The sequence below is a fragment of the Salvia miltiorrhiza genome, chromosome 2 (genome assembly GCF_028751815.1).
Source record: "Salvia miltiorrhiza cultivar Shanhuang (shh) chromosome 2, IMPLAD_Smil_shh, whole genome shotgun sequence".
Taxonomy (NCBI): Eukaryota; Viridiplantae; Streptophyta; class Magnoliopsida; order Lamiales; family Lamiaceae; genus Salvia; species Salvia miltiorrhiza.
Genome location: NC_080388.1, coordinates 67,626,044 through 67,640,053, shown reverse-complemented (window position 1 = coordinate 67,640,053; position 14,010 = coordinate 67,626,044). Strand labels below are relative to the sequence as shown.

The window sequence follows — 14,010 nt, the reverse complement described above, 5'->3', positions numbered from 1 at the left end:
TAAAATATAAAAATTGAGAGAGAGAGAGAGAGATTAGGTCCACCCGTTAATTAACGATGCACCATAGCAACACTCGAGCACTCTTTTTAACCTAATCACAAATCATTATTCCATGAGATACTATTTTAATCAAATTAATAAATCAAAGGGGTCCATCAGCACAGGCTCCTACGCACAATGGATTATTAAAGTTATGCTGTGCACAAAAGAAGCATTATAATTATACCGTACTCCAAAAAATGTGTTATAATTATACCAATAAACACACCCACTTCACCTCATCATGAGTTTACGTTACTTTCCCCCATAATACAAATGTTCTCTACGAAAAAAAATAAAAAATAACATAACTACAGCTCAGATTCCCATCAATCACCAATAAACTTTAGCCCCATATTTTCCCCACACATTTAATTTATATGCTCCCCTAATTCGCCAAATTTTGACACTGCGGCAACTCTTATGCCGTCTCTCTCTCTCTCTCATCAACTCTTCCAAATTTGAATCAATTCCATCATTTTCACTTCTCTCTCACATTTCCATCATTCTCTCGCAAGGGCAATGTTATGCAGGAAAAGTTCAGTGAAAAGTAGGCGTGGATCGATGGCTGTGAATCTAAATGTGTATGATCTAACCTCAATGAATGGCTATGCCTACTGGCTTGGACTTGGGGTCTACCATTCTGGTGTTCAAGGTCACTTCATTTATATCTAATCTCACTATTTATTTGTAAAAAGGGAATTAATATATCATGAATTGTGGCATGCAGTTGATGGAGTGGAGTATGCATTTGGAGCTCATGAATATCCGACAACTGGGATATTCGAAGGCCACCCAAAGCAATGCGATGGCTTCACATTTCGGAAATCTATTCTGATAGGCTATACCGATATGAGTCCCGGTGAGGTGCGAGCGCTGATGGAGGATTTCTCTTCCAAATACAAAGGAAATGCATACAATCTCATCACCAAAAATTGCAACCATTTTTGCAACGACGCTTGTCTTAGGCTCACCGGCTCGCCCATCCCCAGCTGGGTCAATCGCCTCGCCCGCATAGGTAATTCATTCTCAAATTGATTCATCATTTTTGTAAATAAACAATTCATTACTCCTACTTGTTTAGGTTCGCTTTGTCATTGCATCATTCCTACCAACTTGAACTCGACTAAAGTGGGAGTGGGACACCATAAAGTTGAAGACAATATGGAGAAGAAGAAGCTAAGGAGCCGCTGCAATAGCTTCTCTACTTCCTCCTCCAATTCCTCGTCTTCGCCTCCCTTAGCGGCTACCATTCGCGGCAGAACCTCTCTGCCCTCGCATTTCGTTATTAATTCCATTGCAAACTAGCTACGTATCTCAAAATATCAAATTTTTGGCATACTTAAAATTTACTTTTTTTTTTCTTTTTTCTTAATTTTCCTTTTCTTGTGTAATCTTATAACGTTAATAGTTTGGTGTGAGGAAGCAGTCATGCGAAAACCTGTACATGAACATTCGCAAGTGAAATGTGACTTCTTTTTTCAATTTCTTTGGGTATGATATCCAATCTTATGGATTAATTAATTTCTTATGTGAATTTGATTGGAAAAATATTATAGATGACATATATCGGGTGGGAAAGTCGTGCGCTAGCTATCACAAAAATCAACGGCAGATGAAGGTAGGAACCCACGGTCATGGCATGTGTCAATCAATCATTTCAATGCGTTACTCAAACAATGAATTTAAACATCCGTATATCATATAGTTGCGGTAAATAAATAAACACTTCGTTCGTTCACGAAAAAAGTTGTTTTAATTAGTATGGAGAGTGGTGAGTTATAGTCCAAAAATAGGTAGAAAGTTCTTTTGTGGACATTCCAAAAAAAAAAGTAAGAAGTTTTTTTGTGGATCGAGGGAGTATTTAATATTTCCAAAAAATGCCAAAACGACTTTATTAAACAATTAATCATTAAAAATGTTAACAGAAAACTGGGCAAATAAATAAACGAAACTCCTCACTATCATTTTTTATTTTTTTGAATTATTCTCACCTATCAAATTAAAAAAGTAGTGTTATAAAACCCCCCATGTTTATTTCCAGTCATTTTTTCGACTTAATTAATTGCATGAATTATCCAAAAATGCCATTCACTTTATAACTATATTTATATGTTTTTTTTTGAGAAGATATTTATATGAAGTTATTATCATTTCTTTGTTGCATTTATCAAAGATTTCATCATTTCATGGGCATAGATCCGTCCCATAAAAAATATGCATAATTTTTTTATTCGTCCCATAAAAACATGCATATTCCATTTCTAATAATAATTCTTTCACTAAACATCACAATCAACATGAGACAATTTCTTCGCTCACACTGTAATTTACATGATGTTTTAAAATTCATGCCGTCTCATATATATTATGCATGTTTTTATGATATGGATTGATATATTTGTGATTGAGTAGACATTTTCACAATTCCGTGAAACGCGGCTAAATTTTATAAATTTCCCCCAAATAATAATCCTTCTATTGATTTAACTGTCATTTTTAAATGTAACAAATCCTGACATTGTTAGTTGGAATCAAACATTAGAAAGTGGAGTCGAGACTTTTTTACTTTGAAAAAATCTAATCAAATTGAAGGAACAACTAACGAACCATCAAAGTGATAGTGACTTTAATTAACTAAAATATTGAAAATAACACATAACCTCTTTTTTTTTCTTCTTTTTTTTTTATATATATGTTTTGAGAATCCTCAACTCAACCTCCGGTGCGTACTCTGGACAGATTTATATATACTCGTATACAATAATTTGTAAATTACGCATAAAAAATAATTTATATTTGAAAATCAAATGTGACAAGCTCACATTTAATTCGATTCTAATTTTTGTTCGCATTTTTATATATAATTGGTCGTTCAACTAGTAATTTTTATTATACTTTCAATTGAACCAGACAAAACCCATTATCAATGATCCAATCTCAAATCATGCAAAATTTAATAATCCAATTAATCTAAACAAGAACTTGTGAGCTCAATGGATTAAAAAAGAATGAAGAGTGCAGGCAGATTGATGATTAGAGAATATGTTCTTTAAAGACGTGTTATGTTGAACAACTTTGTAGCTTAAGCAGGGGAGCTTTTATTGGTTTTACCAACCAGAATGGCTTTATTTATATATTAAAGTAATATTGTGTACGACATTAAAGTCCAAGAAATAGCTGCAAAGGGAGGCATTGGTGAATTACAGCACATCCACCACCATCACCATCACCAAATCTCAGTAAAATTTATGTTTGCTTGTGGTGAAATCAACCTATCTTGGGGAAATTGTGGGGATAATTATTGCTGCTACACTACCAACAACCACGCCTTAATGAACCGTCCTGTATAATCAAAACCACACTGGAAAATTCAATGTTGTCTCATTGGTTTTTTAATATGTATATATATAAATGATATCATTTCATCCGTCTCAAAAAAGTGTGCATTTATCATTTTTACACACCATCTCATCACTAACTCCATCACTTTCTCCACTCCTAAGACACCCATCTAACATTTTATTAAACATGTGTCACCAAAGGTGATGTACACTCTTATGAGACGGAAGGAGTATTATTTAGTACCTCAAGTCTGAGATAATTAATACTCAATATTATTCGTTAATATTATAAAAAAAAATATTATTCGTTAATATTGTTTATTCAATGATTTTTTTTACGCTTTTTTAAGTTTTAATTTATTTTAATAGTAAGAAGGGCACAAAAGTATTTTTAATATTTAGGGTGTATTCACTATGGTTGAAATTTTATCATAAAAAAAATGAGAAATAAGAAAATATGGATAAATTTTATATTACCTATCTTTTCTCACATGGTCTCTAAGATGGAAAACATGGGATATAGTATCATATCAAAATAATAAAAGTATATGTTTTTCACTCATTTCATCGAAGAAAATGTACCTTTAAATACAAAAATGCACACTATTAAACATAAAATGCATAGTTTTAAACACAAAAATGTATAACGTAAATTCAAAAAATTTATAATTTTCTAATATTGATATCTTCCTATTTTAACCATTTAATCGAACAATCAAAGTATATCATATGATTAATGTTAAACACAATAATTACATGTAAATAATTAAAAGATCTTACATTTTTCTAAAACCGAGCTCTTCTTATTTTAATGAGATTCCATCATGCAACTATAGTATTTATCTATATTTTTAATGTCAAACGGGAAATTGATTAATATTGAACCCAAAAATATATAAAGTAAATTTACAAAGTATGCCTTTTTACGATAAATACCTCATCCAATTTTTAAAAATGAAGAAAAAAAAAAGGCAGAATATGCATAAACTCTTAATCATTCTCCATCATTTGAACATGAAGATTACGGTGGATGCATCATCTTAATGGATGAATATAACACATGAGTTCGAATCCTGGAAATTAAGTTTTATGTTTTTTCGGATGCATTAAATTTAACGTTAAATTCTTTAATTTTATAAAAAAATGTATTGTCACGTTCTCACGAAAAATATAGTTCTCACGATAATCACATCCTTAATATATATAAACATATTAAAATAGATTTATTGTACTCCCTACGTCCCAATAATGAAGACACACTTCATTTGGGCACGGAGATTAAGGAGAGATAGTTTAGGTGTTAAAGTATTGTGGCCCACATCTAATTAAACTTGTTTAATTCTTCTTTTTCTCTCTTAGTTCCACCATTGTTGTAACCTCATTTTACTATCTTTTCTCCTCCGGCGGAATCGCCGGCGACCACGACCGCCGACCACCGTCGAAACAGCAAGAGCAAAATTGAAATCTACCATTCCCATTCCTCACATTCCTATTCCCAAATTTGAACCATGAAAACCGAATCGAATCTAGAAATTTGAACCATGAAAATCGAATCCAGAAATCGAAACAACACAACAGAAAAATCGAATCATGAAAATCGAAACAACACAACAAGAAATTGAATCCAGAAATCGAAACAACACAGCTAGAAATTTTGTTCTCCCCGATTCCAAAATTTGAACCATGAGAATGGCGGCGGAGATGAAGGGTTTCAGAAGGAGGGTGGTGGCCTCACTGCTGCGACGGCCGGAGAAGAAGAAGAGAAGAGGATGTGCGGCGGTTTCAGACCCGCACGTATCTCGAGCGACGCCTCCGCCTCCGCCTCCCCAGAACCATATCCACCACTATCTTCCTCTCTCAAATCGAACCTAGAAATTGAGGGTGGTGGTTTGGCGGATCTGGGTTTTTGGGGGAAGGAGACCGGAGACCGGAGCCGCTGCTGTTCGGCGGGGCTAGGGCTCGGCCCTCTGCCCCCGTCATTGTGTGCGCGAGCGATCAGAGTCTCACCGGGTGTTCGGTGGTCGGAGGGGCGAGGGGTGCTCGGCGGTGGCCGTGGGTCATCGGCGGCGACTCCGCCGAGAAGGGGGAGGAGATGGGCGGCGGGTTGGGAGTGGAGAGAAATGAGGGAGGCGGCTGAAATGTGTAGATTTAGGGTTTTGTACTAATTTATACCATAATTAAGGTTCAATTAATTAGTTATAATTAAGTCCTAAATATTTCCTTATTTGGAAGTGTGTCTTTATTATTGGGACGTCCCAATAAGGAAAGTGTGTCTTCAATAATGGGACGGAGGGAGTATAAAATATGTTCACTATGTATTAAATATGATGAATTTTAAAAAATAGAATTCGAATATAAAATCATGAATTTATTCAATAAAGTGATAAATTCATGGAAGATCTTTAAACTTTAAACACCGAAAATAATTCTTAATTTATATTATAAAATTTGTTTTTACTTTAATTCCCTTCCTCTATAGATACTGTAGTGTTAGAGAGTGTAACTTGACTAGTGTCATAGATAGAATCAATCTGACTGTAAAATATAATCCAAAATCGAAATATTTGCTTCTTATTAGGAACTGTGACACCACTTATTTGAAGAAAACAAAAAAAAGAAGAATGTGGATGGTGAAGAGAATTTGGCAAGTGGGAACTCTGCTTAGATCTTATCCAATCAAAAAACTTGTCTTAGATCAAGCGACATTCAGAGGATGTGTATCTCAATTGTCGGATTTGGAAAAATTTAGATTACAATTTATATGCGTTGGTGCACATCTTTTCAAGTAGCCACATATCAAACCGCAACAGTCATGTAAGGTTTCACAACTTGATAATTACGTTCCATTAAAGATAGTATGTATAACTATTCTATTATAAATGGTCTACTTTTATAAATAAAAAAGTTTAATTCTTTTATACTAAATAAAAAAGTTTAATTTTTTAAAAAGTATAAGTTCTAGTATTTTTAAATAATTTACACGTTCTTTTTTATTTTCATATGAAAAATTTTAAACTACTTATAATAGAATGGAGGGTGGTGATTATAATTGCTGGTTAATTTAAGTGGTATTATGTATGGGTGTAATCAAACTGAATAATAGTATGGTCAAGTTTGATTTGTTTAGTATCGAGTCGAATTCCAAACTTTGTTTATCGAATACTTTGAAGCTCACGAGCTTAATCGAGCGTATACGAATTTTTTGAATTTTATATTCAAAATATTGATTATTTTCTTTAAAAAATAAATTATTTCATTCATATTTATTTTTTATAACGAACAGAGTTAATTAGAGATTTAATATAATTATTATTAATTTTATTAGATAAACATAAGTTGTACTTATTAATAATTTATATTTTTCAAACTAAAGTCACTTAACGAATGTGTTCACGAGCTAACGAGCCGATTACTGTCAAGTTCAAGCTTAGTATGTTTATTTATCGAATTTCTCTAAACGAATTTGAACAAGCTTTTTTTGAGTCGAGCTCTAAATAGTTTGCGAGCGGCTTGGTTTATTTATAATCCTACTATCATATACTCCATTCGTCCCAACTAATTTGATCAATATTATTTTTTGAACTGTTCCAACTAATTAGATCAATTTCTTTATATAGAATGATTTTTTCACTTTATTCACTTTATCACAAAACACACTCTAAACACTGAACACTGAATAGGAGTATATGATATTACGTAAGTTTATCACTTTCCTTTCTATAATTACTTATTTTAGTTTTTGGTTTCTCGTTTCAGCAACTCAAAATACTTGCTCAAATTTTTATTAACTTTCTTGTAGATATTGTCTGTCATTGTATTTATATACGACTAATAATATGCAAGCGTTTAATGAATAAACTCAATGCGTAAAATAAATTTTATTTTAGAACTACTAAATTTTAATTGTGCTTTTTTTTAAGAAAATTTTAATTGTGCTTATTAAGATATAAATTAGTAATTTTTAATTAAAATTAATCAATTTTTAATCCTCTTAGTGATATCCATTACTTGATTAATGATTTGTTTTTAAATTAACTATAAATTGCGGATGTCCGAACTCCAAACACATGTTTTGCCTAGAATAATTATGTAAAACAAGTTAAATTTTATTATTGGAGGTAGTCTTGGGTACACCCGAGGTGTACCGTACACTCGGATTGACCCGTACCCAGATCCTGACCCGTATTCTGATCTAAACTCGCATCCTGATTCAAATCGTGTAAATGACAATATTCGATTATACAAATGACATTGTCTTTAATTGACACTATTTTGTTATACAAATGACATCACGTATAAATGACACTATAACATTGTAAATAACACTTTGTACAAATTGACACTATTCACAAATATAAATGGCACATTCTGTAATTGACACTATAATATTTTAAATAACACTATAAAATTGAAAATAACACTATAACGTTTTAAAATGTTACAGTGACATTTATATAACTGAATAGTGTCAATTATAAACAGTGTCATTTGTATAACTGAATAGTGTCATTTACACAATTTGGATCAGAATGCGGGTTTGATTTGAATTAGCATGCGGGTCAGAATTTGGGTACGGTACACCCAGGTGTACAGGAGATTTTTTGATATTATTGTGTTCAAATTTAATTTATTTATTATCGAGTCGAGTCCTGAATTTCATTTATTGAATAATTCAAAGTTTATGAGCTTAATTTAAACCAACTTTCTAAATTTATATTTATATTCAAAATGTCAATTGTTATCTTCTAAAAGTAAATTATTTCATGCATAATATATTAATTTATTACTTTCTTATAATAAATAGAGTTAATTAAAATTTTAACACAACTAATTATGGTATATAAATACTAATAATAATTTTATATTTTTTAATTAAATAACTTAACAAGCTTGTTGTCGAGCTAACTATATAAATACTACCAATAAACTTTTATCAAACTAAGTTTCAAATAACTCGTGAATAAGTTGAGTCATTTAGAGTCGTACTTGACCCCACCCAACTTCCCCAAGTTTGAATAATTTGGCATCTTGAATTCGATCATGGTATCCTTGTAATATCAATTGAAAACACTTTTTCCCTTCAGCTCAACTGTAATGTAACTTCCTCCTACCCCCCAAAAAAGAAAAGGAACAGTCCGTGAGAAGAAACGGTACTCGTTCAAAGGAACATAAATCATCACATTTTTTATTTGTGCAATTGTACCCCCAATTTTTCTTTCTATTGCCAAAATGCCATCAAGGACACACAATTTTGCATCTTCTTTTATTGTGCCATTCTCCTTAATAATTTTGATATGTCATTCTTAGGTCTATTCGTGGTAACTTGATTTGGCCACTTAAAAAAAATTGAACGGATAAAATTGCAAAAATATAAAAAATGATGACTTAATTTACTACCAACTTTAAAAAACATGTTAAAATTACAATTTCAAAATAATTAATAATTTTATTTGTCAAAACACCTTCAAAATCTTACAGCAAAAACAATGTCCCAGTGTCCCACCATCCTCTTCTTGCTAACATACCAATTACAAAAAAGATTTTAAAAAATAATAGGCTACTTTACAAACAGGACACTAAATTTTTCATCTCAAAGCGCTATCAATCAAGAATTATGGAAAACAACGAAAATAACCCAGATGCATGAGTATGTGCAAGAACATACGCTGAAAGCTTGAAGAACTTAGTATCGTCGAGTTGCAGAAGTTAATCAGAAAAGAAACGGTTCCAATGGGAGGAATTATTATTGTGCCATCTCAGAAAGATGACAAGTGAAAAGTGAAAGAGCATCCTGTAAATGATACGAGCCAAGGTCTTCCGGCATGGGTGCCCTAAAAACGGTTTAAAAGCAGCTCAGTTGATCCTCGTCTGGCAAACCCTAGCTCGCCGCTATCAGAAAGAAGCAGACTGGAGATTTCTTCTGCCATCTTTGAGAACACGGCTCTGCAACATAAGTATCTAGTATATTAAATCGGACAGATTAGGGCGACGTGTATGCTAGAATTTGAAATTACAACAAGACATCACTAGTATTATGCTTCTCATCATCTAAACAGTAAATAATTACATACGCCAGTGTAACAACCTAAAATAAGAAACAATCTTGAGCTAAACAGCCTATAATGAGCTTCTCCAGACAAAGAAAAACATCAGCTAAAATATTATGATAAGTAAAAGAGCTCTACATTAGAGCTCTTTTATCTCCCATCAAAGCAAAACAATACCACACATAATGAACCACGGAAACCTTATATAGAACTCTGTTCCTTATTCCTTTTCAATTTCTTCCTCTTTTATTTATATCCTTCATTATTTTGCCAGACAGATCAGTGACATGACAGCTATAAGCATGAGTCCAGGATGAAGAAAACAGATATGGTTAGAGTAAGGTTTAAGTATCAGCATGTGATGGGAAGCTAGCAATGCACTGATAGCTATAAGCATGAGTCCAGGATGGAGAAACCAGTTAACAAAATAATGGACCCAAAGGATGTGTAGAACAACCTCAAAACATGAAGTTAGAAATAAGAAACAACAGAAGAATCAAGAATAAGACAACACAACCAAGCCGTGGACCTAACCTACAAGTGTTTTATACTTTTTCTCTGAAGGGATAAATATCAATACCTTGCTTCGACTGATAATTTGTTGCCCCAAACTGCCAGAGACTTGCTCAAGCACATGCATCATTCTTGTTATCAAGAGTATCCTGCCAAAAAGATATTTTATTGTTATTAGAAACAATGTTTGCTGATCATCAGAATAGTATGTAACCCATCATAATCCCATCGAGAAAATCAATGCTCGGGAAAGTTGTTCATACAAAAGAGTCAGGATGTTTGATCCAAAGGTGAAGGTGATTTATCAGTAGACTCGTGAACTAGCAAATTTCCCAACCCAAAATAAAGAAGTAGTTATAACTTATAATTCTCAGTCTCATGTGTTCCTTGAGAAAATCATCCGAATTTGTTTTACCAAACCCAACCACTAAGAAAAAAAGTTTGGGGATCAATGTACAGATTTTGGTAACTTTTCTCTAGTTCTACACTTCTATTGGAAAACCATGTTGATGGTGTTCTGAGAGTTAGAAGATCATAGCAATTTCTCAAACATCCCTTTCATATAATTAAGATTTGAATTGAGAAAGCTTCTGAAACATTTTTAGCACCTCATTCAAACAACTGATATGGGCACCAAAAATGAAGAGACCTCAGTTGCTCTGGATTTTTCTGTTACATTGTGATATACTGATATCTTATGGTTAAATAAACATATAAAGCTAGAAATTCTAGAAGACACTTGCAGAGCTGCAATCTTCAGAACTTTTAACTTCTTGGATTTTTATTTCTCCTAAACAAGTGGGCTCACAAGGAGAGTATCTGTCACAGAGTCACAGGAAACATAGCATATTAATTAAACAGAACTTAAATGGATTCAATAAGATGAAGACGCCCCAAAACACTCTTACCTGACAAAAACAGAGAAGGTGCAACTGAAGTTAAGAAAACAGAGTGCGCTTTCTGCCAGATTCCACACTCAAGAAAGTGATGTAGAGCTTTCGGAAGATCCCCAGTGTAACTGTAAAATATTGCCTGCATGAACAGAAGGAAGAAGTGACCAGTAAGAAAGAAAGAAACTATTTCTCACAATTAACTTCCCACAGCCTAAAGTAATTTTACAGAAACCACGATAACATGGTTCAATGGAGATATACAGTCTCATAAGGTACCAGACAGGTGTGAGAAAAATTCCAGAACAGGATCATTGAGAGATAAAGCAAAGGCCAAACTTTAATGACCAATATGTGCAAAAATAACTGGTTTAAGGAGGACAAACTCACCAAAGCTTCATGCAACCACACTAAATGAATGCCTAGACTTTCAATGAATTCCCTTTGTGAGTCACGAGTATCCAAACTTCACAATATTGAAAGAGGATTTCCCTTATGACTCTAGCTTGAAGATAAGGATAATCTTCACGGTGAGGCATTTGAAGTACAACATAGATGGCTCAATGGCATTGCCTAAGGCATAGCAACTGAGAAACAAATGCCATGTCAAGGACATGAAGATCGGTTTAACTGAAAGCACCAATGGCCTCTAAAATTGTAAAATGATGCCAAATCATGTGATAGTCAAGGGGATCATTCGTTCAGGCGGAAGCACTGAACATGGTCTTTAAAGCACCAAACTAAGGATAAACCAACAAACATCTATTATAATCAACTACACCAGCTATATAAGGTGAAATTACTATGCTAAGTTTCAGAGCTGATCAAATTACATGGTCTACAACAGCTTGGCAGCTTGCCATCTGATTACAACTTTCTTGATCATATAAGTTTTTCAGACTTGTGCAACTTGTCTCTCACCCTTTCAAGACTAATCAGGCAACATCGCCAACTCATTGAGGACTAGTAGATAAACCATGAAAGGTAGGGCCACTTTCCATTATTCACTCTTATCCCAGGCATACCGGAGATATAATGATCCCATTCATAGAGATAACAGTTAGAATTATATAACTAAAAGTATGAAAAATTATTGAAGCAAAATGATATCAATCATAGTCTGACATAAAGAAACTATCTTAAAACTTGCTGCAAATTTCTGGAAAAACATGATTGCCAATTCATACAAAAAAGAAAAAGACATCAACATCATAAAGGGAAGTATAACCATATGAATAGTCGATTTGCAACAGAGAAGACATTGTTCAACCTGGATACAATTAGAACAGATGATCAAAACCAACTACTGAGCAGAACATAATACATTCCCAAGATGCATATCTCACTAGGCTAGTTTGCAAATATCTTCATACTCAACAGCTTTGAGAACTCTTCCATCATATATTCCCTTCTCAATCTGCACCTTGGCACAAAATCTATCAGTATCAATTGCCAACAACCTCGCAATCTGACCACGATATGCCCCATTTACTATCTTGACAAGACCCCCTATCTGAGGAAGAACCGTCTCCAGCTCCTCCTGATCAACCCTCAAAACATGCTTATTCTCGAGCATCTCAATCTCCCCACAGTATTTATCAATCACCTTACGCACGACGCCCTTCTGCTTGTAATACCCCTTATCCACCAAAGCTTTACTCATAACTTTCACAACAATCCCTGGGCAAACCCAATAGTCCTTCCTATTGATCCTTTCCTTAGCTTTCTCCTCCTCCTTCATCAACTCATCTAAAACTGATGCATTCTTACTTGAACCCTCGCCTTCCCTCCTCCGCTTCCCACTAATACTCTCTGGCTCGACCTCATCAAACAACATTTTAGTACTATCCCCCCGTTTTCCATTCATCTCAGCGTTCTTCTTCGACTGCCCCAAGCTCAACTTGATCTTTGCACCGCCCTCCTCATCATTCTTCTCCAACATTCTCGATTTAGCAATTCCCTCTTCTTCCCCACCCTTGTCGCTCCCCATCATCTGCTCAGCTCGCTCAATTTGCTTCTGAATCTCCCTCTCCATCTTCTCCTCCTCCACCATATCCGCCTTAAGCCGCTTATTCTTCATCCTCTCCTTGAACAAAGTCTCCGAATCGTTATCGATGTAAGTGATGAACCAGCCTTTGGGGGTCTCTTCGACCTTGCACTTGCCGGTCTTCCCCAAATACTTGATGAACTCCGTCAGCGTTGCCCACTGGGTGGAATTCATGTGGACGTGGTTGCGGTCGGCGATGTACTCGTTGTAGACGACGGTGGCGGCGATGCGGCTGAAGCGGTGGCTCCGCTTCATGTGCTCGAGGAACATGGTCTCGAACTCCTCGGAGTAGCCGCTGATGATTCGTGTGGGGTTCTGGCCGAAGACCTGCATCTGGCGTTGGTGCGATTCGCTCATACAATGGCATTTGAATCCGTTCTCGTCGCGGCATTGCTTTTGGCACATCTGGCAGTACCATCGCAGCTTCTGCAGACCTTTTGCCTTGATCCGGTTCGCGATCGCCTTTGGGGTTAGGAATTCGTTCTTCCCCATTTCAGGAAATTCGGGCGAATTTGAGGGTTGGTTGCCGAATTATAGGGATTTTAGTAGTTTAGGGTTTGTGAATTGGGGGTTCCAACAATGATAGCAATATCTAATACTATATGACTGCCATTATCGACGACATCCTTCTCATAAATCCAACAATTATTATAACCATAAAATGGGAACACCTTCAAAATTTTTGAGACGATAGTATAGGATTTTATTGCAATTTTTTTCAGTTTTGTTGAACGTATACTTTTTTTTTTTTGATAACTTATTCAAGAAAATAAAGAAATTTAAAATCCAACCCAAGACTTCAGACCCATGTTATTTAGGTTCATGTAATTATGTTCTCCACCTATCATTCACACCGAAACTAATAAGAAATGACTTGTTTAAAATGTTAATTTGTTAAATATAATCATCTCTTACACCTTCATTCTCAAAAGAAAAAAAAAAATCTTGCACCTTCAAAAATCGATTTAAATCATGCATCCACGTTTTACTTCAAGGAAGAAAAGAAATTAAAAGGAAAAGAAAAAGTTGCACTTGGTTTATTTAACTCCCATGCACATCATAATATTCTTGATACAATGTTCTGACTAGTTTGTATAGAAAACAAAAAAACTTGAATTCCATGATATTAA

The 14,010-nt window shown here is 34.3% G+C and overlaps 2 protein-coding genes across 2 annotated transcripts; one reads left to right on the top strand and one right to left on the bottom strand.

Annotated features, from left to right (window-relative positions):
- Positions 1-223: 223 nt before the first annotated feature.
- Positions 224-1,524, top strand: LOC131011165 (deSI-like protein At4g17486). The gene is made up of 3 exons (XM_057938963.1): positions 224-694; positions 770-1,057; positions 1,124-1,524. Exons 1-3 carry the CDS (start codon positions 562-564, stop codon positions 1,345-1,347), a joined length of 645 nt encoding a protein of 214 aa, XP_057794946.1. The 5' UTR covers positions 224-561; the 3' UTR covers positions 1,348-1,524.
- Positions 1,525-8,944: 7,420 nt separating this feature from the next.
- Positions 8,945-13,659, bottom strand: LOC131007608 (KIN17-like protein). The gene is made up of 4 exons (XM_057934519.1): positions 12,104-13,659; positions 10,852-10,975; positions 10,011-10,092; positions 8,945-9,326 (listed from the first exon to the last, which is right to left on the bottom strand). Exon 1 carries the CDS (start codon positions 13,370-13,372, stop codon positions 12,179-12,181), a length of 1,194 nt encoding a protein of 397 aa, XP_057790502.1. The 5' UTR covers positions 13,373-13,659; the 3' UTR covers positions 8,945-9,326; positions 10,011-10,092; positions 10,852-10,975; positions 12,104-12,178.
- Positions 13,660-14,010: the final 351 nt, after the last annotated feature.